The sequence below is a fragment of the Aquarana catesbeiana genome, linkage group LG07 (assembly GCF_042186555.1).
Source record: "Aquarana catesbeiana isolate 2022-GZ linkage group LG07, ASM4218655v1, whole genome shotgun sequence".
Taxonomy (NCBI): Eukaryota; Metazoa; Chordata; class Amphibia; order Anura; family Ranidae; genus Aquarana; species Aquarana catesbeiana.
Genome location: NC_133330.1, coordinates 92,924,612 through 92,951,204, shown reverse-complemented (window position 1 = coordinate 92,951,204; position 26,593 = coordinate 92,924,612). Strand labels below are relative to the sequence as shown.

The 26,593-nt window shown below is 47.3% G+C and overlaps 1 protein-coding gene across 1 annotated transcript in view; it reads right to left on the bottom strand.

Annotated features, from left to right (window-relative positions):
- Positions 1 to 1,610, bottom strand: part of CIMIP4 (ciliary microtubule inner protein 4) — an 86,715-nt gene extending 85,105 nt beyond the window's left edge. The window contains exon 1 of the mRNA XM_073591390.1: positions 1,491 to 1,610. Coding sequence (XP_073447491.1) covers positions 1,491 to 1,506 — 16 coding nt within the window. The 5' untranslated portion in view covers positions 1,507 to 1,610. The remainder of the gene's footprint in view (positions 1 to 1,490) is intronic.
- Between the last annotated feature and the right edge of the window lie 24,983 nt (positions 1,611 to 26,593).

Genomic DNA, 26,593 nt, shown 5'->3' with positions numbered 1-26,593 from the left:
ATTGGCTATTTAGGGTCAGGTGATTCAAGGGGTTATAGAAGGTTAATAGATTGGTTAGAGATTTGTCAGTTAGGGTCAGGTGTCATAGAAGATTCTGGAAGGTTAGCAGCTTAATTAGGGATTGGTCAGTTAAAGTCAGGTGTTTTAGAAGGTTCTAGAACAGGGATCCTCAAACTACAGCCCTCCAGCTGTTGCAGAACTACACTTCCCATGAGGCATTGTACAACTCTGACATTCACAGACATTACTAGGCATGATGGGAATTGAAGTTCCTGAACAACTGGAGGGCCGCAGTTTGAAGACCCCTGTTCTAGAAGGTTAAGAGGTCAGTCAGGATTGGCTAGTAAAGGTCAAGTGACCTTTTAGAATACTGTTTTAGAATGACTGTTCAGTCAGGATCTTTGCCAGTCACCAGAGAAAATACAGTGCAAAATCCCCCTCACCCCCCACCCCGTCACTGCCGATTTATGTGGTGGCTCCCTTTGGTGAACAATCAAAGGGGAGATTTAAGAAAAAGGTTTGATGATAAATGCTGAGTCAGCTCGAGTCTCAGTGGCTGGCTTGAGTATGGTTTATTGATAAATAAAATTTTGGTTGAGAATATGATTTATGAAAATAGAATTTGATGTTATAATAAATTAATTGGTATAAACCAATAAATCAGGCCGTGGCCAATATTATCCAAAAAAAAAAAAAAAAAAAGAGAAAAATGATGATGAATGATAGAAGTAAATATAATAATTTATAATACATATGTGTGTGTTGTTTATTTATTTATCTATGCATGTTTGTTGGTTTGCATGATGCCTGCAATCCCATGTAAGCCTTCCTTGTAATAGGAATAGTGCGTGACAGGTCCTCTTTACATCGAGATCTGGGGTCAATAAGTCCCCAGATTTCACCACTAGGCTGCGAAGCCTGCAAAAAAAAAAAAAAAAACCAAGATCCTGGCTTCCCAGCCAAGGCGGCGGCATTTTTTCAAATGCGGAGGCCGGGCGTGACGTCATAACATCACGCCTGGCCTCTGAAAGATCATAGAGACGTCCGGGGGGCCATCTGGCCCGCTGGATTCTCTATGGTCAACTTCGGGCATGGACCAATGCCTTCTCCCTCTCGCGATCGTATGGGCGAGCAGGGAGAAGTACTGGACGGCTGCGGGGGGGTCCTCTCCCCCCTCCCGCTGCCTATAAGAACTATCAAGTGGCTAAACAGCAGGTATGATTGTTCCTACAGTGCACAGAATCGTCGGCTCTAATTCAGATATCCCCACTCAAAGTCGATGACGTCATATGACGTCATTGGGCGGTAAGTGGTTAAGGAGGATTGGAAATGTTGTACCAGAAAATCGTTGAGTCATAAAATAAGATGCATTATTTCTAATTGCAAAATAAAATAGAGGCTAAATCAGTTCCATTGGTCAAAGTGTGCTCAGCAGCAACAAATGTTCTGTATTATAGGGAAAGAAAGGTTTGTAAAAGTTGCTTTCTCACCTGAATTAGCCTCCATTGAAGAAATCTGTAGTCTTCAGGGACACATATGAGTGACTATATTAAAGTCCTATTCCAAACTTCCTTTTGTTGCTAAGAAACCATTTCTGTTGTTGTTGTTATGGCAAGGTGAAAAAAGGTTTCACGGTGACATTTTTCTGTATAGCCTGTAGGTGGTGCTGTCACATAGCAATAGGAAGCACAGTCATTAATCAAAATGTTAATGCAGTTCTTTAACATTGTTTGGGGAATTGCAGCCCTGAGGTCTATTAAAAGTGCAGTCAATTTTAATAAAATTTGTATTTTTTCTTATTTACCTGGTATACTGTGAAAATCATTTTCAACATGCTCAAAGTAATCGTCTCAGGAGAGAAACCCAGGACTGCTGTTGCTGACCTCCTACTGAGAATGCTAGTAGACTGGCTGCTAGGCTGATTAACTGGCTTTAGGCCTCCTTCACATAGCCATTTAGCTGCATACACCAGATTGCAATGGTAACAGTCAGCAGATTATTGCATCTGGAATAGCAACACAGTACAATATGCAGGGAGTTTTGCAGATAGTATGCATTCGGACCATATGTTAGTGCTCATAGGGGGTTTTTATGCAATATGTGTGAACTAAAAAACACTGTTTTTCATTGCACAGTTTGCTGGAAAGGGTGTATAGCAGTGTGCAGAGGGTCCATCCAGAATTTGTAGTGTTAATATGTTGTCACGCCCCTTTAGCACCTGATAGTTTAGATACATGTACAAGCTATTGGGATCTGAGCACAGGTATACCTTTTCTCTTTCTGCAATCCCCGCCACACGAGCGCATACAGCTGCCTTTATTAATGCATCCCAATGGGTAGCTGTACATGGCAGCAGCTCATCCTGGGAATGTCATTGGATTGTACACCCCATTAACACCCATCATACTGTAGCCGGTTGTTGGAAGGCAACATGTCTTATTTCATAATTTCATTATCATGTCTGCAAACAAAAGCTTCAAAAACCACTGCTGCTAAGATGACCGATAGACTGAGTCCGGGTTTCTCAACCCGTAGTATGCGTACCCCTGGGGGTATGTGCACCAAGGACAGGAATACGCCGCCTGTGCTGCTGTGCGGGCCGCTCCGATGTCAGGTAAATTGAGGACACAGCCATCCCTGCTAACCAGTAACATTTCCCTACACTTCCGGAACTGGCCCCCGCCTGGCGTCTAGCAACCAGTGACATCACAGACTCACTCTTTCAGACAGTGAGGCCGGAAGCGAAGCCTGCGCCTAGTACTGCACTGTTCCCTTGGCACCTCCACCTTCTCTGGTGCCCAGCAGCAAACAGCAGGGACTGGTGTGTGACTCTCCAGAGTCCAGACAGTATCTCCTCTCCACCCACCTCCTTCTCAGGTGCCCATGGCCTGTCACCCAACAGCATGGAGAGGGAGAGACAGCAGCCAGGACTGGTTGTCTGGTGTGCTGCTGCTGGATCAGATCAACGGCTGCCCGAGTGCCCGACTTCTCTTCCTTCCGCCCACGGCCCGACTCACTGTCTGAGGAACCACTCACCAGAGGGGCTATTGGAACTTGGAAGGTGAGGGAAAAATGTCATGAAGAAGAAGGTGACAGTCACACAGGTGGACACTGGACAGTAATGAAAGTGACAAGTGAATTCAGTGAGGGGAAGGTGACACAGGGGAACATGGGTGGCAAGTGACATGGCTGCAGATGGCAAATGACATGACTGCGGATGGCAAGTGACATGGCTGCAGGTGGCAGGCTGCGTGTGGCAAATAACATGGCTGAGGGTGACAAGTGACATGGCTGCAGATGGCAAGTGACATGGCTGCAGGTGGCGGCCTGCATGTGGAAAAGTGACATGGCTGCAGGTGGAAAGTGACATGGCTGCAGGCGGCAGGCTGCGTGTGGCAAGTGACATGGCTGCAGGTGGCAGGCTGTGTGTGGCAAGTGACATGGCTGCAGGTGGCAGGCTGCGGGTGGCAAGTGACATGGCTGCAGGTGGTAGGCTGCGGGTGACAAGTGACAAGGCTGCAGGTGGTAGGCTGTGGGTGGCAAGTGACATGGCTGCAGGTGGCAGGCTGCGGGTGGCAAGTGGCATGCTGCATCTGGCGGCAGGAAATGGTGGCAAGTGACACGCTACATCTGGTGGCAGGCAACGGTGGCAAGTGACACGCTGCATCTGGTGGCAAGTGACACACTGCATCTGGTGCCAGGCAACGGTGGCAAGTGACACGCTGCATCTGGTGGCAGGCAATGGTGGCAAGTGACACACTGCATCTGGTGCCAGGCAACGGTGGCAAGTGACACGGCTGCAGGTGGTAGGCTGTGGGTGGCAAGTGACATGGCTGCAGGTGGCAGGCTGCGGGTGGCAAGTGGCATGCTGCATCTGGCGGCAGGAAATGGTGGCAATTGACACGCTACATCTGGCGGCAGGCAACAGTGGCAAGTAACAAGCTGCATTTGGTAGCAGGCAATGGTGGCAAGTGACATGCTGCATCTGGTGCCAAGCAATGGTGGCAAGTGACACGCTGCATCTGGTGGCAGGTGACAGAGGCAAGTAAAGACCTGCATTTGGTAGCAGGCAACGGTGGCAAGCTGCATCTGATGGCAAGTGACAAGCTCAAGGTTCCCACTAATTCGGCATTATGGTGAGCTAAACTATTTCATTTTATAATACATGTATTAATACAAATAATGTGATTTGATCATCTTGTCACCATATCAAGCATGGTACTGGGATGATCTAAGTGCTAACACCAGCCATTCGCCCAAAAAAACACCCGCCGCTAAATTCCCTGTCAACCCCAAGACTACATCCTCCCCATCTTTTTTTTGGTAAGGGGGGGGGGGTCCCTTAATGGCAGTTTGGAAATGTGGTCACCCTACGGCCGCTGCTACATAGTTTAATATTTGCAGAGCTGCCTACAAGTGTGCCGAGTGCGCTCCTGCACCCGGCCAGTGTTACTCACACATACATTTCACTGTGAGTGATCTCTGCCTGACAAGAGCTTCATAGTTGTTATTCAGAGGATGGGAGCGCAGGACGGAAGAGGAGGAGTGCTGCCGCTGTTACCTGCTCGGAGCATCCACTGTCATGTGACAGAGTAGAGGCTGATTACATTGCTGACTGTATTGCTGTGTCTTATCTGTGTGCTCCTACTGCATAGTTACCAACATTGCAAAAAAAATATGTGGGACACTTTTTTGGCTGTACAATAATTAGGGGGCGGGCATTCGTTTGTAGGCGTGGTTTAGCAAAAATACAAGTGCAGTGCGCGAAGCGTGGTTTACGTGAAATAGTGGGCGTGGCTTAAATGGGCATGGCTCAAGAGGGTGTGGCTAGAGTCTGAGATGAATGAGAGATGGAGAGGGAAAGGGGGAGAGGGAAAGGTGGAGAGGGAAAGGGGGAAAGGGAAAGGGGAGAGGGGAATGATGGGACAGCAGCCCCAGATCCTACACAATAGAAATATGGGAACTCTAGAAAGTTTAACAATCAGCAGATAAAGATACTCCAAACACCTGGTGTTGGCGCTTCAATCATCTCGGCACCATGGTTGTTATGGTGTCAGGATGATTGAATCGCATTATTTCTAATATTACATTGTAATATAAAATTAAATCATTCAACTCACCATAATGCCGAATCAGTGGGATCCCTGAGCGTGTCACTAGCCACTTCGCCTGCCACCATCAGAGTCTGTCCTTGCATCAGATGTCACCAGCAGAGTCTGTCCTCATATCAGCTGCCCCCGGCAGAGTCCCTCCTTGCATCAAGTGCCCCCAGCAGAGTTTGTCCTCGCATCAGGTGCCCCCAGCAGAGTCAGAATAGACCCCCTCAGTGCAGACCCCCCTCCATCAGTGCAGACCCCCTCAGTGCAGACCCCCTCCATCAGTGCAGATGCCCTCAGTGCATACCCCCTCTATCAGTGCAGACCCCCTCATTGCAGACCCCCTCCATCAGTGCAGACCCCCTCCATCAGTGCAGACCCCCTCCATTAGTGCAGACCCCCTCATTGCAGACCCCCTCCATCAGTGCAGACCCCCTCCATCAGTGCAGACCCCTCCATCAGTGCAGACCCCCTCCATCAGTGCAGACCCCCCCTCTATTAGTGCAGACCCCCCTCAATTAGTACAGCCCCTCCCTCTATTAGTGCAGCCCCCCTCAGTGCAGCCCCCCCTCTATTAGTGCAGACCCCCCTCAGTGCAGACCCTCTCCTCGTCCAGGAGCGGCCGGTGTTTTGCCGAGAAAGTTCCCCATGGCAAGTAAGGACCCCCTGTACTGCGCAGGCGCAGTGCTTGCGCAGTACGAGCCGCCGGAAACAGCCGAGCTGGGGAACTTTTCGGCAAGACATCGGCGCCGTGTGTTCAGTGGAGAGGGGAGAAGCCGATTCATTGGCTGCACGGATCGAGCCCCCTTCCTCTCTCCACTGAACACTAGGGGGAAGATCGAGCGGCGGCACCGGTGGCCATTTTACTGGGGCCAGCTGCTCCAAAAATTAAAAAAAACAACATTCCCGATTTTCCTGATGGAAATCCCGATTCGGGACAGCCTCCAATCGGGACGAGGGTCCCAAAATCTGGATTGTCCCAGGAAAATCGGGACTGTTGGCAACTATGGTACTACTGCAGTGCTTAACTTTTTTTTATTGAAAGGGGGAGGGTTCAATTAATCTACAAGGCTATTTGAAATTTGCAGCATGGAGGGGGTTAATGTATTGCCATTGGTCACTGATGAATTAGTGACCAGTGACAATTAATGAACCCCTTTGTGCTGCATTAGTGGCAGTGGCACCAGTGGCAGTGCTAATTAACCCCTTTATGATATAGCATGAAGGGGTTAATAAACACTGACACTGGTGCTACTAATGCAGCACAAAGGGGTTCATTAATTGCCACTGGTCACTAATGCATCAGTGGCCAATGGCAATACATTAACCCCTTTGTGCTGCATATTACAAATAGCATTGTAGATTAATTAACCCCTCTCCCTCCCCCAAACAGTTAAGTGGTTGTAAAGGAGGTTTTTCACCTTCATGCATTCTATGGAAACCGATAGGCTGCACTGATAGTCAGTGAACAGGCTGAGCTGATAGGCACTAATCAGGCTGCATTGATGGGCACTGGTGAGGCTCCATTGATGGACACTGATCCGGCTGCATTGGTGGGCAATGGTGAGGCTGCAGTTGGGCACTAATCAGGCTGCATTGATGGGCAATGAGCAGGCTGCGTTGATGGACACTGGTGACACTGCATTGCTGGACACTGGTGAGACTCATTGATGGACACTGATGAGGCTGCATTGATGGACACTGATGAGGCTGCATTGATGGGCACTGATGAGGCTGAAGTTGGGCACTGATCAGGCTGCATTGATGAGCAATGGTGAGGCTGCAGTGGGGCACTGATCAGGCTGCATTGATGGACACTGATGAGGCTGCATTGATGGAAACTGGTGAGACTGCATTGATGGACACTGATGAGGATGCATTGATGGACACTGATGAGGCTGCATTGATGGACACTGATGAGGATGCAGTTGGGCACTGATCAGGCTGCAATGGTGAGGCTGCAGTTGGGCATTGAGCAGGCTGTGTTGATGAACACTGGTGAGGCTGAATTGATGGACACTGATCAGGCTGCGTTGATGGACACTGGTGAGGCTGCATTGATGGACACTGGTGAGGCTGCATTGATGGACACTGATCAGGCTGCGTGGATGGACACTGATGAGGATGCATTGATGGACACTGATGAGGCTGCATTGATGGACACTGATGAGGCTGCAGTTGGGCACTGATCAGGCTGCATTGATGGGCAATGATCAGGCTGCAATGGTGAGGCTGCAGTTGGGCACTGATCAGGCTGCGTTGATGAACACTGGTGAGGCTGCATCGATGGGTACTGATGATGCTGCATTGATGGACACTGGTGAGGTTGCATTGATGGACACTGATCAGGCTGCGTTGATGGACACTGGTGAGGCTGTATTTGATGACGATTTTACACACGAACAAAAACCATCACAAACACATACTGACATTACACACACACACATATAAACCATGACACCCAAACAATAGAAATTACTTTCTTGAGACAGGGATACTTAGGACATTTTTTTTAGATCTGCGCAGGGGTACGTCACTGTAAAAGGTTGAGAAACACTGGATTGAGTTACAGAAGATCAAAGACCAGCTGTCACTGAAGATTCGACCCGGGTCAAATAGCGGTGATTCATGGACAACTGCTGCCCCTAGTGGACACTACAGCAGGCTTCCTGGAGGATGGTCAGATATTTAGAAGGACTGCCTCTTATCAATTCTATGGGCACCGATAGGCTGCACTGATGGGCAGTGAACAGGCTGAGCTGATGGGCACTAATCAGGCTGCATTGATGGGCACTGATGAGGCTGCATTGATGGGCACTGGTGAGGCTGCATTGATGGACACTGATCAGGCTGCGTTGATGGACACTGGTGATGCTGCATTGATGGACACTGGTGAGACTGCATTGATGGACTCTGATGAGGATGCATTGATGGACACTGATGAGGCTACACTGATGGACACTGATGAGACTGCAGTTGGGCACTGATCAGGCCGCATTGATGGGCAATGATCAGGCTGCAATGGTGAGGCTGTAGTTGGGCACTGATCAGGCTGCGTTGATGGACACTGTTGAGGCTGCATTGATGGACACTGATCAGGCTGCGTTGATGGACACTGGTGATGCTGCACTGATGGACACTGGTGAGACTGCATTGATGGACTCTGATGAGGATGCATTGATGGACACTGATGAGGCTACACTGATGGACACTGATGAGACTGCAGTTGGGCCCTGATCAGGCCGCATTGATGGGCAATGATCAGGCTGCAATGGTGAGGCTGTAGTTGGGCACTGATCAGGCTGCGTTGATGGACACTGTTGAGGCTGCATTGATGGACACTGATCAGGCTGCGTTGATGGACACTGGTGAAGCTGCATTTGATGATGATTTTGCACACGAACAAAAACCATCACAAACACATACTGACATTACACACACACACATAAACCATGACACCCAAACAATAGAAATTACTTTCTCAAGACAGGGGTACTTAGGAAATTTTATTAGATCTGCAGGGGTATTTCACCGTAAAAGGTTGAGAAACAAAGGACTGAGTTATAGAAGATGAAAGACCAGCTGTCACTGAAGATTTGACCTGGGTCAAATAGCCGTGATTCATGGACAAATGCTGCCCCTAGTGGACACTACAGCAGGCGTCCAGGAGGATGGACAGATATTTAGAAGGACTGCCTCTTATCGATTTTGATTTGTCAGAATTATGAGATAGGCTGGCAATGGGGTTGTGTGGGCGGTGTCTGAATGTAGTTTAAAAATGCTAACCGACAGGAATAACCTTCTCTTGCCATCAAGCCCAGCTGAAGATACTGCCAAAGAGGGGGACCTTACGTAAAGTATCATTAATGTTCTTTTGTTTCATATGCTCTGTAATATTTTCTTTTAGTGTTTTATGTTAGCATTCCTATTTTCTTGGGAAATAAATAAGACCCTTGTTTATTTAAGCAGTGTGTTTATTTTTAATAGCTAACCTTATTATTGTACCATCACCATTAACTATATCAGAGCTTTGTGTTGCTGGGAGAGCGGGCTGTGCTCCTCTGCCTGTCTTCCCTCTCTCTCTCTCCTGCCGCTGTGCAGCTGTGTGAAATCCCCTGCTTCTTCCCCCATCCCCCTGGCAGCCAATTAGTGACAGGGAGATGATGATGAGTATTGAGGACAGGGGGAGATGTAGTCCGCGGGGGCCCCTGCACTGTGGATGATAATAGGGCTGTAGACTTCAATACCCAGGATTCCCTGCACACAGAGGAGGAGAGCAGTGTGAGTTTTCCCACACAATTGACCAGAACTCTGGGCAAGTGCAGTGTGCGGAACTGAGGAGTGCAGATCTGGAGTTTTGCGTCTGTGCATGGCACCAATGAGACTGAGCCCGTGCCAGGGCCCAGGGTGCCATTACTGTGTTCTGTGTGCTGAGAGAGCTGGAGGACTAAGCCACTGAAAGGATGTTTCCTGTGCTGGGACTGCAGCTGGAGGGACCCATTGCTCACGTGACTTGGGGTCTCACAAGTCGGATCCAAAGTCGCGGCAGTGAGAACCGTGCCTGAGGCTGGGTTCACACTGGTGCGACACGACAGCCGTCCTACTTTGGATCCGACTTTGCCCTGCGACATGAAGCCGGCATGTGTCCGATTTTCAATGAACGGGGATCCGACTTGGATCCCCGCCAATGCCCGGCACTGTGTTTGGTATGAATCTTTAGGGGGAACTCCGCGCCAAATTTTAAATAAAAAACCGGCATGGGTTCCCCCTCCAAGAGCATACCAGGCCCTTGGGTCTGGTATGGACCTTGAGGGGAACCCCCTACGCCGATAAAAACGGCGTGGGGGTCCCCCCCAATCCATACCAGACCCTTATCCGAGCACGCAGCCCGGCCGGACAGGAATGGGGGTGGGGACGAGCGAGCGCCCCCCCCCTCCTGAACCGTACCAGGCCGCATGCCCTCAACATGGGGGTTTGGTGCCTTGGGGGAGGGGGCGCGCTGCGGCCCCCCACCCCAAAGCACCTTGTCCCCATGTTGATGAGGACAAGGGCCTCTTCCCGACAACCCTGGCCGTTGGTTGTCGGGGTCTGCGGGCGGAGGGCTTTTCGGAATCCGGGAGCCCCCTTTAATAAGGGGGCCCCCAGATCCCGGCCCCCCACCCTATGTGAATGAGTATGGGGTACATGGTACCCCTACCCATTCACCTAGGGAAGTGTCAATAAAAAAAAACCACAGTACACAGGTTTCAAAATTAATTTATTGGGCAGCTCCGGTATCTTCTTCCGACTTCTCCCGGTGTTCCGCCTCTTCTCCCGGGCCCCCGCCGCTATCTTCTTCCAGCTCTATTGCCAGCGAGGGGCCCGGTCTGCTGCCGCTGTCTTGTCGCCGCTGTCTCGCCGCTTCTTCTCTTCATCTCTTCTTCCGATGTTGACACGACGCTCTCCCCGGCTGGAATGCTCTCTGTGCGCTCTGCTCTGACTTATATAGGCGGTGACCCCGCCCCCTTATGCCGTCACAGTCTCTGGGCATGCTGGGACTGTGACGTTTTAGGGGGCGTGGTCATCACCCGAGAGCGTCGTGTCAACATCGGAAGAAGAGATGAAGAGAAGAAGCGGCGAGACAGCGGCGACAAGACAGCGGCAGCAGACCGGGCCCCTCGCTGGCAATAGAGCTGGAAGAAGATAGCGGCGGGGCCCGGGAGAAGAGGCGGAACACCGGGAGAAGTCGGAAGAAGATACCGGAGCTGCCCAATAAATTAATTTTGAAACCTGTGTACTGTGGTTTTTTTTTATTGACACTTCCTTAGGTGAATGGGTAGGGGTACCATGTACCCCATACTCATTCACATAGGGTGGGGGGCCGGGATCTGGGGGCCCCCTTATTAAAGGGGGCTCCCGGATTCCGATAAGCCCTCCGCCCGCAGACCCCGACAACCAACGGCCAGGGTTGTCGGGAAGAGGCCCTTGTCCTCATCAACATGGGGACAAGGTGCTTTGGGGTGGGGGGCCGCAGCGCGCCCCCTCCCCCAAGGCACCAAACCCCCATGTTGAGGGCATGCGGCCTGGTACGGTTCAGGAGGGGGGGGGCGCTCGCTCGTCCCCACCCCCATTCCTGTCCGGCCGGGCTGCGTGCTCGGATAAGGGTCTGGTATGGATTGGGGGGGACCCCCACGCCGTTTTTATCGGCGTAGGGGGTTCCCCTCAAGGTCCATACCAGACCCAAGGGCCTGGTATGCTCTTGGAGGGGGAACCCATGCCGGTTTTTTATTTAAAATTTGGCGCGGAGTTCCCCCTCAAGAACATCTGAGCACAAGTCGCGTGCCGAAGTCGGATCATGCAAGACGGCAATCCGACTTTGATCCGACTTCAATGATAGTCAATAGGCTGAAGTAGGATCAAAGTCGGACCAAAGTAGTACAGGGAGCATTTCTAAAGTCGGAACGACTTGTGTCGGACCAGTTAGGACGGCTCCCATAGGGAAACATTAAATTTCACACGTCATGCGACATGAGCTCCCAATGTCGGAGCGTTTGTCGGACCAGTGTTGTTCTGGACCAGACTCGTTGTGTACCTGGAGCAGTAAGAGGAATCAGCTGTGCGTATCCCATCACTGTCTGCAGTTTAATGTCAGTAGAGACTTCCCATCACTTAGCAGCTCTACAGTTATCCCCCCAAGCAGAGATTCCTTTTTGTGGTATTTGATCACCACTGCGTTTTTTTTTTTTGCACTAAAAACAAAACAAGACAGACAATCTGGAAAAAAAAACAAAATGTTTTACTTTCTGCTATAGAATACATCCAATAAAAAAATTGAAAAAAAAAATAAAATCTCTTCATAAATTTAGGCCAATATGTGTTCTGCTACATATTTTTGGTAAACAAAAATCTCAATAAGCCTATATTGATTGGTATAATGCCTACAAACTATGGTGTATATATACTGTAATTTAATTTTTTTTTTATACTAGTAATAGCATTGATCAGCCATTTATAGCAGGACTGCGATATTGCGTTGGACACTAACTGACAGTTTTGACACTTTGTGGGAACCAGTGACACTGATACAGTGCTAAAAATATACACTGTCACTGTACCATACCTCCCAACTTTTTGAGATGGGAATGAGGGACACCTATCAGCAAATGTATGCAGGCATAGGACAAACCCCTTGCCACACCCCCTTAAAGGAGAATTGTACAAAAATACAAGATTGGTTAAACCCACAAGTGCTTTTTTTACCACTACTACTCCTTTATATTCGCTTTTGGAATTTACAAATGCAGCAATATAGAAAACAGATTAAAGGTTTAGCACTGGAAATCACTTTTTGATACATAAAGAGTGCACTTTATATACAACTATATAGATCAGACCAAAGTGAGGGACAAATGAGGAGGAATGAGGGACAGAGGGACATTGTTCCAAATCAGGGACAGTCCCTCGAAATCAGGGACAGTTGGGAGCTATGCTGTACTAATGACATTGGCTCGGAAGGGGCTAAACATCTAGGGCTAACTGTGTGCCTAGCCAGTGTTTTTGTGTAAACTGCGTACTGCTTCTACTAAGGGAAGTGATGGGTTTTATTCCCTGCTTTGCAGGAACACAAAATCCATCACTTCCCCCCTGTCAGAACAGAGCTCTGCCTTGTTTACATAGGCACAGCCCTGTTCTGTGTCTCTGCCTGACAATCTGTGGGTCCCGGTGGACATCCAGTGCCCAGAACCCGTAGATCTCCTTGTGTTGTGCGCGCGCCCCTAGGCGCAAGTGCAGAATCACGTATATATATACGCGATTTTGCGCAGGAGGGCCGCCCTGTAGCAGTATATCTGCTATAGGGGGGTCCTTAAGTGGTTGCCAGGTACTTTACAGCCATCCCCAGGGGTACTCCTCTTGGGAAAATGCACACTCACCCACACTTCTTGATTAGTTATTGCTGAGAGTTACAGTGAGACTTTTCTTTGGGCCATTTCAGCCCTTCATGATTTATGCTGTTCCTATTAAAGCTGTGTAAACCAGTTTAATTTGGTTTAGCCTTATTGCGGCTTAGGTTAATTACCATATTTATGGCTAGTATTTCTGTCAGTTAGTCTATGCATTCTAACATATTCTCTGACCAGTTTATTAGGTTGTGCATTGTCTTTATCTTGCCTTATGTACTTACTTGATTTACCATCAAGCAGCCTGTGGCCTGTATGCTAACATAGCATGGTTGTATACTAACACTTACCTTATACAGGTGTGTTAAGGTTGCCACCTCATCCCTTTAAACCCGAACACATATTAATTACACAGGTTCTGAGGCTAATTTAATGCAGATAAGCCATCAAGTAAGTTTAATTACAACCTTAATCAGCCACAGAACCTGTGCAATAAACATGTGTTCGGGTTTAAAGGGATGAAGTGGAAACCCTAAGGTGTGTGCAGCCTTCAACTTCTATAACCAATTGTGTCAGAGGGGATGGAGCAGTGTACAGAGTTGGGGCAGAACAGAGAACCCATCATACCAAGTCAAATATGCGGCAGTAAGCGCAACAATACTATAAAAACATACCTAAATAATAAAGTAAACACATGATAAAGGTTGTGGGAGAACTTCTGGCAGTGGTCCTTTTATTGGGTTTGAATAAGTTTAATATCAAACTGAACCATTAACCATTAATAGACTAACATGCTTAGTCACCAAGACTCAAGCAGCAATATCTTACACCAACCAAATTACTGTTTACCAACCACTGTTCACCCACAAAGTGAGCAAAATTACCCTCATAAAGATTGACTGCGACAAGGAAAAATAGAGGAAAGGGGAGGGTGGGCTGGGCTGAAAACGTCAGAAGATTTAAAAGGTAGGCTGAAGATAATCCAGAGGTGAGTCCAGAGGACATAGCTGAGGTAAATGCTGTAAGGAGAGGATGTAGAAGGGAAACATTACCCTTATTGGTCAGCTGTTTTCCTTCCAAACGATCTGTTACCAATCCAGCTCTCAGCTGACTAAAGATCCTCCCAGCAACTGAGGTAAATCCTCCTAGCAACAGCAGGCAGCTCCTAACCTGAAAAACAAAACAGAAAGAACAAGCAAAGCCGCCCCAGATGGACATGCCCTCAATTAGGAATAAATTTAACCACTTTAACAGAGAAAAGAAGGAACACCGCTTACCGACCCAGTGCATGAATATGTGAATGAGTGTGGCCTCAGCCAGTGCTGCTCCAGCCACGTCCTCTGACGTGTTTCGCCCCATACACTGGGGCTTGGTCACATCTGTGACCAAGCCCCAGGGGAGAAATAGTAGGTGTCAGTAGTGCAATAGTGCCCCCTTTGGTTGTCAGTGGCAGGAATTATGCCCCATTATTGGTGTCAGTAGTGCAATAGTGCCCCATTTTTGTTGTCAGTAGCATGGATTATGCCCCATTGTTGGTGTCAGTGGCAAGAATAATGCCTCAAGGGCCAGATAAAGAGGAAAATAGATTTAATCTCCAAATACGGAAAGGTTTCTTCACAGTAAGAGCTGTAAAATTGTGGAATAGACTCCCTCCAGAGTTGGTTCTGGCCAGCTCAGTAGATTGCTTTAAAAAAAGGCCTGGGTTATTTCCTAAATGTACATAATATAACTTGGTACTAACATTTATAGGTAAAGTTGATCCAGGGAATATCCGATTGCCTGTCGGGGGGACCAGGAAGGAATTTTTCCCCTGCTGTAGCAAATTGGATCATGCTTTGCTGGGGTTTTTCGCCTTCCTCTGGATCAACTGTGGGTATAGAATTGTGTATATGGGATTGTATGGTTGTGCTTTTTTTTTTTTTATTGGTTGAACTAGATGGACTTCTGCCTTTTTTCAACCTGACTAACTATGTAAATTGGATAAAAGCAAGCAAGGGTGGACCCCATCCTGCCCCACGGCTGCAGGGCTTGGACACCATTGCTTTAATATATTAATTCTAATGTGAGTGATTTCAGTAAGGAAATTGGGTAATATTAGTGAAACGAACAAAGAATAAAGATAAATGAAAAAATAATTGTGATTATGATGAAACAATAAAGGCATGTCTATGAATACAGGGTTAAAACATGTTTCCTTTTATTATATGTAAATTGGAATGATAGAAGACCCCACTGTCTGAAAACATTATACTCTGTCATGCTTGTCATTATAAAGCCATTTTAGAACATATTATTGTGGCAGAGTATGGCACTTTTACAGCTCACAGCTTTAACTATGGCAATTACCTGTCACAATGGTGGTATAAGTCACCTATTACTGCGAAAGGACAGGAAACTGTCAGAAGGTCACTTGTCATTATGTAAAAACACTTTCATTGTACCTGCTAAAATCAGTCCATGCTACTTTAGTTTTCAGCTAAGTTATTGTCAGCACAAAAAAATTGTTTAAAAAGTGTTTTATTTTATGTCTGCCCTGGCCAATAACATTTAAGTGACAATAAACAATTTTCTTTTTCTCCTAGCACATCCATTACTTAAAGAGGAAGTAAACCCTGTGGGGCAAAAAAAGTGTTCCCCTTCCCTGTAAAGTAAAGGCATACTGTAACATGCTAGTATGCATTGCATACTAGCACATTATGTAACACTTACCTGCAAACAAAGCTGTCCCCACTGGTGGCCTCATGTTTGCCCCTCTTCCTTCCGGGGCCACGGACTATGTGACTGGCTGGAGCCGCCAGGCACGGCACTCGTTCCTGAAGAAACGGCACAGTGGGGCCATTCCTTCAGAGTGCATGCGCCGACAACATCATCAACGCAGTATACAGTAAATATCTCCTAAATGGCGCATGTTTAGGAGATACAGTATTTACAGTACCTATACGTAAGCATTATTATAGGCTTACCTATAGGTACAAGTACTACAACCTCTTTAATGGCCCTGTAATCTATTTTCCATTATATGGTTTCTTACTGTGTTTTTCTGCCTCCTTACAACGTCCTCCGTGAGCTCCCAAACTCCCCCCCTCCACTTTTGTTTGTTTAGAAAGAGCAGTGCATGTTAGATGTGGTCATGGGTACTGCTCTATGTGCATTAAAATCCCATAGTACATAGTTCATAGACCATCTCAGGAGCAAGCAAGAGAGGGTGGCCACCTTCCTACAGACAGTGGGACCATGGAGAACAAACATAAAATCCCAATAACAGCAAGTCACAGCAGGAAAAAAAAAAAAAAAGCAATTTCGAATTTAGTGTCACTTTACCCTAATTTTTAAGATAATATTTAGGCTGCATTCAGACTGTTGTGGCGCATTAACGCACATGCATTAATGTGATTGTAAACCTTTGTGTTTTATTTTTTAAATAACAAACATGCCATAATTACCTCCACTGTGCAGTTTGTTTTGCACAGAGCGGCCCCGATCCTCCTCTTCTGGGGTCCCTCGGTGGCTCTCGCGGCTCCTCCTCGCATCAGATAACCCCCTAGGAGAAGAGCTCTCCCAGGGGGTTACCATGCGGGCGCGCTCCCGAGTCCAGCATTTGCATCCATAGACACGAATGCCGGACTCGGCCCTGCCTCCTGGCGCCCGCATCATTGGATTTGATTAACAGCAGCGGAGCCAATGGCTGCGCTGCTATCAATCTATCCAATCAAGAGCCGGGACCCTGTGCAGAGAGGGAGAGCTCATCCCCTGCGAGGGAATGAAGGGTTTAGGTAAGTAAAAAGGGGGGGCTGAGGGGCCGGTCACTGCCAAAAGTTATTTCACCTTAACGTATAGGATACATTAAGGTGAAAAAACACAAGGGTTTACAACTTCTTTAATGCCAGTGGCATATCATGCATGTGTGCAGGGTGAAATAAAGATTTGATTGCCTGGATCAACCTCCAAAGTAAATTAATCAGGTGAATTGTGTATAGACCTTCATCCACACTGAAAAGTGGGATGCAGTTCGGGTTGCCCCGAGGGCATATTTTAATGGGTCCTTGATAGTCACTTATCTTTGCTCCCTTTTTTCTATAACTGTCTTATTAGTGTGGTGATGAATTTTTTGTATTAATAAAATTAATTTGTTTTTTCCATAATGTTCAGTTCTTTTTCCCCTCTTAAGAGAACTATATTCTCTTAGTTTTTTCATGTGTGCAGGGTGTTCACTGCATATGGCCCTCGAGTTGGGGCCCACTAGGGCCTACTGTGACCCACACTGCACACATGGATGATCCTCTGGTTGACAGTCAGGGACGATTGGTGTGGCGGGAGTGACAGCTGCAAGCACCGATCTCCCTGTATGGCATTTCAGCTGACAGCCGCTTCCCCTCCTCTCCCTTCTGCGGCTGTCAGTTGAAATGCTATACAGGGAAATTGGTGCTTACAGCTGTCCCTCACGCCACACCGATCAACCCTGACTCTCCTCCTCTGGTCCCCCTCTGTATCCTCCTCCTCCTGCCCCCACCTGTGTCCTCCTCCTCCTCTGGGCTCTGGCCCCCTCTGTGTCCTTCTCCTCCTACTCCAGCCCCCTACTGTGTCCTCCTCCTCCTCCTCCGGCCCCCCTCCATCTTCTCTTCCTCTGCCCCCTTTCCGTGTACTCCTCCTTCTGCCCCCATCCGTGTCCTCCTCTGGGCTCTGGCCCCCTCCGTATCCTCCTCCACCTTTGGCCCCCCTCAGTGTCCTTCTCCTACTCCAGCCCCCTTCTGTGTCCTCCTCCTCCTCCGGCCCCCCTCTGTGTCCTCCTCCTCCTCTGGGTTCTGGCCCCCCTATGTGTCCTCCTCCTCCTTCTGCCCCCTTCCGTGTCCTCCTCTTCTGCCCCCCCTCCATGTCCTCCTCCTCCTCCGGCCCCCCTTTGTGTCCTCCTCCTCTGCCCCCCCCTCCGTGTCCTCCACCACCTGTCAGAAACCATGAACCAGACAGAGACAGAAGTACAGTAAAAACACACTTGTTTATTAATAAAAATAAAAAGGTAAATAGAGTAAGCGTAATCAAAGCATAGCCAGCGTCCAGTAACCAGATCGGGTAGTCAGCCAAGCCAGAGTTCAGTAACCAGGTCGGGTAATCAGCCAAGCCAGAGTTCAGTAACCAGTAGGGATGAGCCGAACACCCCCCCTGTTCGGTTCGCACCAGAACTTGCGAACAGGCAAAAAATGTGTTCGAACACGCGAACACCGTTAAAGTCTATGGGACACGAACAAGAATAATCAAAGGTGCTAATTTTCTGGTTCTTCTGGTTCTTCCTCCGGTGTTTTTGTCCGTCATCTTCCTCCGCGGCGTTGGCGTCTTCTTCCCTTCTTCTCCTCACCGCTCCGCATCCATGATAGCATAGAGGGAGGCTCCCACTGTGTGACGCTTCTCTCTTCATCTTCTTCATTCATCTTCTTCTCTTCATCTTCTTCTCTTCATCTTCTTGTCTTCATCTTCTTTTCGGGCCGCTCCGCATCCATGATGGCATGGAGGGAGGCTCCCGCTGTGTGATGCATCTCCTCTTCTGACAGTTCTTAAATAACGGGGGGTGGGCACGGTGACTTGACGGGACTTCCCTGTGGCGTCACGGGGAATGCCACAGGGAAGTCCCGTCAAGTCCCCGTGCGTCAGAGGGGGTGGGGTCACCGGGTGGCCCCGCCCCCGTTATTTAAGAACCGTCAGAAGAGGAGAAGCGTCACACAGCGGGAGCCTCCCTCCATGCCATCATGGATGCGGAGCAGCCCGAAAAGAAGATGAAGACAAGAAGATGAAGAGAAGAAGATGAAGAGAAGAAGATGAAGAGAGAAGCGTCACACAGCGGGAGCCTCCCTCCATGCCATCATGGATGCGGAGTGGCCCGGAGAAGAAGGGAAGAAGACACCGACGCTGCGGAGGAAGATGCTGGACAAGAACACCGGAGGAAGAACCAGAAGAACCAGAAGAAGAAGAAGATGGAGGAAGAAACCGAAGGAAGATAGAAGATAGAAGAAAGAAGAAGCATTTAAATAAAGGAACTGTCAAAAACTGTCTCTTATCATTTTTAACATTTTTGACAGTTTTTTAGTGAATTGGTAGGTGTACTTTTGTACCCCCTTACCATTTCACACAGGGATAGGGCCGGCATCTGGGGGTCCCCTTGTTAAAGGGGGCTTCCAGATTCCGATAAGCCCCCCGCCCGCAGACCCCCACAACCACCGGCCCAGGGTTGTGGGGATGAGGCCCTTGTCCTCATCAACATGGGGACAAGGTGTTTTGGGGGGCTACCCTCCCAATGTTGAGGGCATGTGGCCTGGTACGGTTCGGGGGGGCGCTCTCTCGTCCCCCCTCTTTTCCTGCGGCCTGCTAGGTTGCGTGCTCGGATAAGGGTCTGGTATGGATTTTTGGGGGGACCCCACGCCGTTTCTTTATTTTTATTTTGGCGCGGGGTTCCCCTTAAAATCCATACCAGACCTGAAGGGTCTGGTATAGATTTTGAGGGGAACCCCACGCCATTTTTTTAAAAAATTTTGGCCGGGGTTCCCCTTAATATCCATACCAGACCTGAAGGGCCTGGTATGGAATTTAGGGGGACCCCCACGTCATTTTTTTTTTAAATTTTGGTTCGGGGTTCCCCTGTGGGGAACTCCCATGCCGTTTTTATCAATGAACTTTTATGTGTATTGTCGGACCAGCGATTCATTAATAGCCGCGAGTAGTTTAAATGACTTTTTTTCCTTTGAAATGTCATTTTGCTGTCAGATCTAAACACGGGAAACATGCGCCCTTTACAGGCATACTATAGACACCCCCCAGGTATGAAATTTAAAGGGATATTACACTTTTATTGTTTCACTTTAAGCATTATTAAAATCACTGCTCCCAGCCGTTTTTAAAACTTTTTTTTGCATTGATCCATGTCCCCTGGGGCAGGACCCAGGTCCCCAAACACTTTTTATGACAATACCATGAATATAAGCCTATAAAATGAGCACTTTTGATTTCTCCCATAGACTTTTAAAGGGTGTTCCGCGGCATTCGAATTTGCCGCGAACACCCCAAATTGTTCGCTGTTCGGTGAACTTGCGAACAGCCGATGTTCGAGTCGAACATGAGTTTGACTCGAACTCGAAGCTCATCCCTAGTAACCAGATCGGGTAATCAGCCAGGCCAGAAGTCATGGTTCCAAGTAGAGGAACAGCAAGCAGGATAAGGAGCCAAAAGGGATGTCAGCAAAGCCAGTCTTTAAACAGGAATGCAGGAGATGGTGTCTTGTGATGTGACCAAGGCGAAGGCAGGAATAAAGTGAGCTGGAGATCTTTAAGTAGGCGGGACTGACGAGCAGATCCACAACAGCTGGTTAACTGTGGAGAGAGATGAGAGCTGGCAATTAGCCGACAGCTGAGCAGCCAGCTCAGAGAAGGAAGGGCTGAACCAGCCCTGACACCTCCTCCTGCCCCCATCCATGTCCTCCTCCTCCCCTGGGCTCTGGCCCCCCTCCATGTCCTCCTCCTCTGGCCCCCTCAGTGTCCTCCTCCTACTCCGGCCCCTTCTGTGTCCTCATCTGGGCCCCCCCGTGTCCTCCTCCTACTCTGGCCCTCTTCTGTGTCCTCCTCCTCCTCTGGCCCTCCTCTGTGTCCTCCTTGGGGCTCCGGCCCCCCTCAGTGTCCCCCTTTGCCCCCTCTCATCCCCCTGCAGCCGGCTTCCCTCCTCTCCGCTCCTCTCCTGCCGGCTGTGGGGGATGTGTCAGGATGGAGAGCAGAGGAAGGGGCTGGTAAATATGTAATTTATGCCCCTTCCTTTTCTAAATAGCAGTGAGCGATCACTACCTATCGCTCCTCTGTCCATTGATAACTGAGCATAGTAAAACTGTGTTTACTATGCTTCAGTGGCGGCCCGTGCACTGTGAGCGCACTGGCCCCCGCCCCCCCATCCATGCGCCCGGTCCCTTTAAGGATGCCAGACGCATGGATTCCTATGGTGGGGGTGGGAGGGGGTGGTACTTTTTGAAGCACCTAATTAGAGCCAGAGGCTCTAATAGGCTTCAAAATGGGGTGGACTCGGGGCACAGAGAGAGCGCCCTGATTCATACTGTTGGGACACATACTGTGAGGAAATGCTAATATCATCAACTCCAATTACCTGTCTTGTTGTCTGATATAATGTGTTTATCGTAAATAATTCTAGTCTGGCTTACCACAGCTTCTAAGAGTATTCAACTCGTTGTTTGTATTGTTAATTGTAATTAGCTCCTGCTATTGTGTTTATACTACTGTGTGAAGCTCGGTGAGACGGTGACCACAAGTCTGTGTCCTAAAGGTCATGTCTCTGAGTCATCTAGTCTGGTTAAATGATTTAGTAATCCAGCTCATGTTAATTAGGTTAATTAGGTTACAGGTGTATTGTTAGAGTAATATGAGCAGGAGGGGGGACCTCCTCTTCTACTGTATAAAAAGACTTGTATTCTGGTTCTAATAAACGAGTCAATGTTAGCAGCTAAGCAAGTCTCGTCTTGTTTTGTGCTTATGAGCGGTTGGAATATCTAAAATCTATATCCAGACTGGGAGGACGTGGTATACTGACGGAAGCACTCAAGTGGAGTGTGGAACGTTCCGTGACATTGACCTTCTTTGTACTCGCTCCATTTCCAGTACATCCTTCCTGAGGACTGGAGCCCAGACAGATGGGCAGGAGCCTTTGACGAGACTGTCGCAAGTGATAAAGCTGCCCATTCATCTTGCCAATATGCCTCCAGGTCATGTAAAATCTGATTGTCTTGCATGAACTGCATGTTTGAGATTTTTCCAGAGTGGCTTGAGCATACCATCAGAGGTCTAATGGAGTAGATGATGGGTTATGGTGGGTGATCATAATGTTCTAGCCGAACGGTGTACAGTTTTGCTCAAAAGTTTGCATACCCTGGCAGAAATCATGAAATTTTGGCATTGATGTTGAAAATATGACTGATCATGTTACAAAACTTTCTTTTATTTAAGGGTCGTGATCAGGTGAAGCTATTTATTATAATGGTTTTTTGGCTCCTTTTTAAGTCATAATAATAGAAATCACCCAAATGGACCTGATCAAAAGTTTACATTGGAATGGAATGTTTGGCCTTGGTACAGAAACACAAATTGACACACAGGTTAAAATGACAATTAAAAGTTAATTTCCCACATCTGTGGCTTTTTAAATTGCAGTTAGTGTTTGTGTATAAATAGTCAATGAGTTTGTTAGCTCTCACGTGGATGCACTGAGTAGATTAGATACTGAGCCATGGAGAGCAGAAAAGAACTGTCAAATGAACTGTGTAACAAGGTAATGGAACTTTTTAACAATGGAAAAGTAGATAAAAAGATATCCAAAGCCTTAAATATGCCAGTCAGTACTGTTCAATCATTTATTAAGAAGTGGAAAATTAGGGGATCTCTTGATACCAAGCCATGGTCAGGTAGACCAAGAAAGATTGCAGCCACAACCTGCCAGAAGAATTGTTTGGGATACAAAGAAAAACCTACTGTATAGGTAAACTCAGGAGAAATACAGGCTGCTCTGGAAAAGGATGATGTGGTTGTTTCAAGGAGCACAATACGACAATAATCAATTAAATCTGTAAATGATTTCGCGCAAAACACAAAAATGCAGAAAAATAAATTACCATAAAGTCCTGTGTGTGACTTGTGTTGTAGCAAGTACTGCGTCACCAGTGGGGGTTAAAATTATATATATAATCAAAAAAATATGAAAAAATATTTTAAAAAATTGCAATCAAAAAAGTGCAGCTTAAACATAATCCATTAGTGATAATGTGGAGATAGGTGATTTATATAAAACAAAATGCTGGTAATAATGGCTAAAGAAAAAAGTTCAATGTCGGAAATAAATCTTAAGTGCATATGACATCTGTGGTGCACTTCCTCAAAAAAGTTCATATATATTGGGATATGCAAAGATAAATGACAGTGCCAGATCTGCATACAACTATGCTCACATTGCCCTTACCTTCAGGGGCTTTAATCAAAGCCTTGTAGAAAGTGCTGAGTGCTGGTGGAAAAGGATGTTCTGCATGTTGCCTGGTGATGGTAGCTGCCTTTGGATGGATGGGTATCCGTGCTAGATCCTCAATGTATTAGACTCCAGATCCTAGAACTCGTGCCAAGAAGACAGAAGGAAAGAAAAAGGGGGCCTCCAATGGTGTAGTATAAAAAAACTCCGGTTATGTCACGTGACCTCGTGGCCCTGAGGAAGTCACGAGGTCACGTGAGGTAACGCGTAGGAACCGGAACTACAACCTACTGATATACACAGCAGTCAAACTGTTTACCTCCCTTGCTGACACTGTGTACCGGAAGTTTTGCACTTGGCAACGGCGGTATACCGCTATGCACTGTACCATCACAGGCACTGTATGCAGAGTGCGTTTTTATTTTATTTTATTTTTAATAAAACCGGAGTTTTTTTTATACTACACCATTGGAGGCCCCCTTTTTCTTTCCTTCTGTCTTCTTGGCACGAGTTCTAGGATCTGGAGTCTAATACATTGAGGATCTAGCACGGATACTCATCCATCCAAAAGCAGCTACAATCACCAGGCAACACGCAGAACATCCTTTTCCACCAGCACTCAGCACTTTCTACAAGGCTTTGATTAAAGCCCCTGAAGGTAAGGGCAATGTGAGCATAGTTGTATGCAGATCTGGCACGGTCGTTTATCTTTGCATATCCCAATATATATGAACTTTTTTGAGGAAGTGCACCACAGATGTCATATGCACTGAAGATTTATTTCCGACATTGAACTTTTTTCTTTAGCCATTATTACCAGCATTTTGTTTTATATAAGTCACCTATCTCCACATTATCACTAATGAATTATGTTTACACTGCACTTTTTTGATTGCAATATTTTTTTATATTTTTTCATATTTTTTTGATTATATATATATAATTTTAACCCCCACTGGTGTGACGCAGTACTTGCTACAACACAGGTCACACACAGGACTTTATGGTAATTTATTTTTCTGCATTTTTGTGTTTTGCGCGAAATCATTTACAGATTTATTTGATTATTTTGTGGTGGGTATGTGTACACTAGAGATTTTGCAGCAACACAGTTAAGATCTGTGCAGTATACGGCAGCTCATTTGCCATTGGATAGTAGCGCAGAGGTCCCCTCACGATTAACAATACGACAATACTTGAACAAAAATGAGCTGCATGGTTGAGTTGTCAGAAAGAAGCCTTTACTGCGCCAATGGCACAAAAAAGCCCAATTACAATATGCCCAACAACACCTTGACACACCTCACAATTTCTGGCACACTGTAATCTGGAGTGACAAGACCAAAGTAGAGCTTTATGGTCACAACCTTAAGTGCTATGTTTGGAGAGGGGTCAACAAGGCCTCTAGCAACAAGAGTACCATCTCTGCTGTGAAGCATGGTGGTGGCTCACTGATGTTTTGGGCGTGTGTGAGCTCTAAAGGCACAGGGAATCTTGTGAAAATTGATGGCAAGATGAATGCTGAATGTTAGCAGAAAATATTGGCAGACAATTTGCATTCTTCTGCATGGATGCTGCACATGGGACATTCTTGAACTTTCCAGCATGACAATGGCCCTAAGCACAAGGCAAAGTTGACCCTCTGGTGGTTACAGCAGAAAAAGGTAAACAGAGTATTGGTGACTGTAAGCACAAACACACAAGTCCATATATAACAGGAGATATAAAGGGCTGAGTAACTTAGTCCATAGGGGACAGGCTGGAAGTTCAAGGGTTAAGTGGTAACCGGTAATGTAATGGTTAAAGTAGGCTGGTCGGCTAGGCGGCTGCTGTCCTCAGAGAGCTGGCTCTGTGATGGATGAGAGAGGGGTAGAGAAGGAAGCGCCACCTGAGTGTAGTATTAACAAATGATGTTTAATGACACCAGGTAAAAACACACTTACAGGATAAAAACATATAAAAGGCTCATCTGTATAGGTATGTGGTCATCGGTGTTCCCTCTGATCCTGTGGTGGTGACGCTGCAGGGATGCTGGGCTGCAGAAGGTGGATTACCAGCCGGGAGCTCCTTCTGTGGCCATCAGGAAGAGACTAGGGGCCAGCGTGGAGTGCCCGTGGAGCGTGCATGACGTCACAGGTCGTCCGTCTGCTTCCGGGTTCGGTATCCAGGGGAGGGATCGTCCAGGGAGGAGAGCTAGCAGAGAGGTTGAGAGAAGGCTACGCGCTCAGAGCCACTGCTCCTTCAATAGGCCTAATAGGGAGGTGTCTGCAATGTGCTTTTATATGGCAGTAGATATAAGATAATTGTGGGGTATTCCTGCGCTATCGTGAACGGGGTTGGGGAGAGAGGAGGAGGGACACCCAATCTCAATAAACACAGGGAAAAGCAGCATACACCGAATGGGGTACAGCCTGTCCCCAGTTAAAACAAAATGGAGTAAAGTGTGGTGCTGCGCTAATCCCAATGAGATTGGCGCATATTGGCTCTGTGCTCGTGAGCGTCTTATAGTGCACCAAAATAGGCTTTACAAATATAACAATAAAAAGATAACCTCATATAACAAATGTGTCCTTGAGTGCTGATAGTGTGTATGGTCAAGGAAATCGTAATAAATACACAATAAATAATAGAAAAAAAAAAACGTGCAAAGTTGTTAGTGCTTAAATATCACAGTAGCAAACATAAATGTATGGGTGCATATAGCTACGGTAAAAATAGCAGCTGGCTAAAACTATCACCAATCGCCAACTAGCTAAAAACAATATAAATCTACACATTCATAAGTGCATATATAGCCAAAGTGCATCCAGTGCAAGTTAAATGTGACTAAGTGCTAAAAGTTCATAAACATGCATGCAAAACTGCGTGCAAAATATTAACAGCTGCAGTGCTCCTTGCGGCGAAAAGCAATCAATCAAAAGTCCATAAAACGTGTATTGACTTCCGTGCTAAACATGGGTGCTAAACATGGGTGACAGTGGTGGTCAGTCTTCATGCAACAGTGTGCACATTAGTGGGCAGTGGCCCCTTACCTGAAGGTAATGGGGTAATCTCGTTCAGCCAATCAGAGGCATGGCAGCCTTTGTAGAGACCCTAGGTATACTCTGTAATGGAGGATGGTGGAAATATGGTCCTATCCTGATCGCTTCTATTGTAGGGGTGTCTGGTCCTTCCAAGTAGTGTCCCGGGGTCACCCAGATAGATTAAGAAAGGAAGCCCACAATAGTATAGTATTGCATGGAAGCGTATCACTTTTATTACAACATAAAATACAGTACTCACATTAAACATTAAAAACCGGGTGGAGATCCGACGAGCGGCGAGCTCGTAATGCAAATAACAGTCAGAGAGTGCCTGTCCCGTCCCTATGCATGACGTCACGGTCACGTGACTTCTTCAGGGGATCACGTGACCGTGACGTCATGCATAGGGACGGGACAGGCACTCTCTGACTGTTATTTGCATTACGAGCTCGCCGCTCGTCGGATCTCCACCCGGTTTTTAATGTTTAATGTGAGTACTGTATTTTATGTTGTAATAAAAGTGATACGCTTCCATGCAATACTATACTATTGTGGGCTTCCTTTCTTAATCTATCTGGGTGACCCCGGGACACTACTTGGAAGG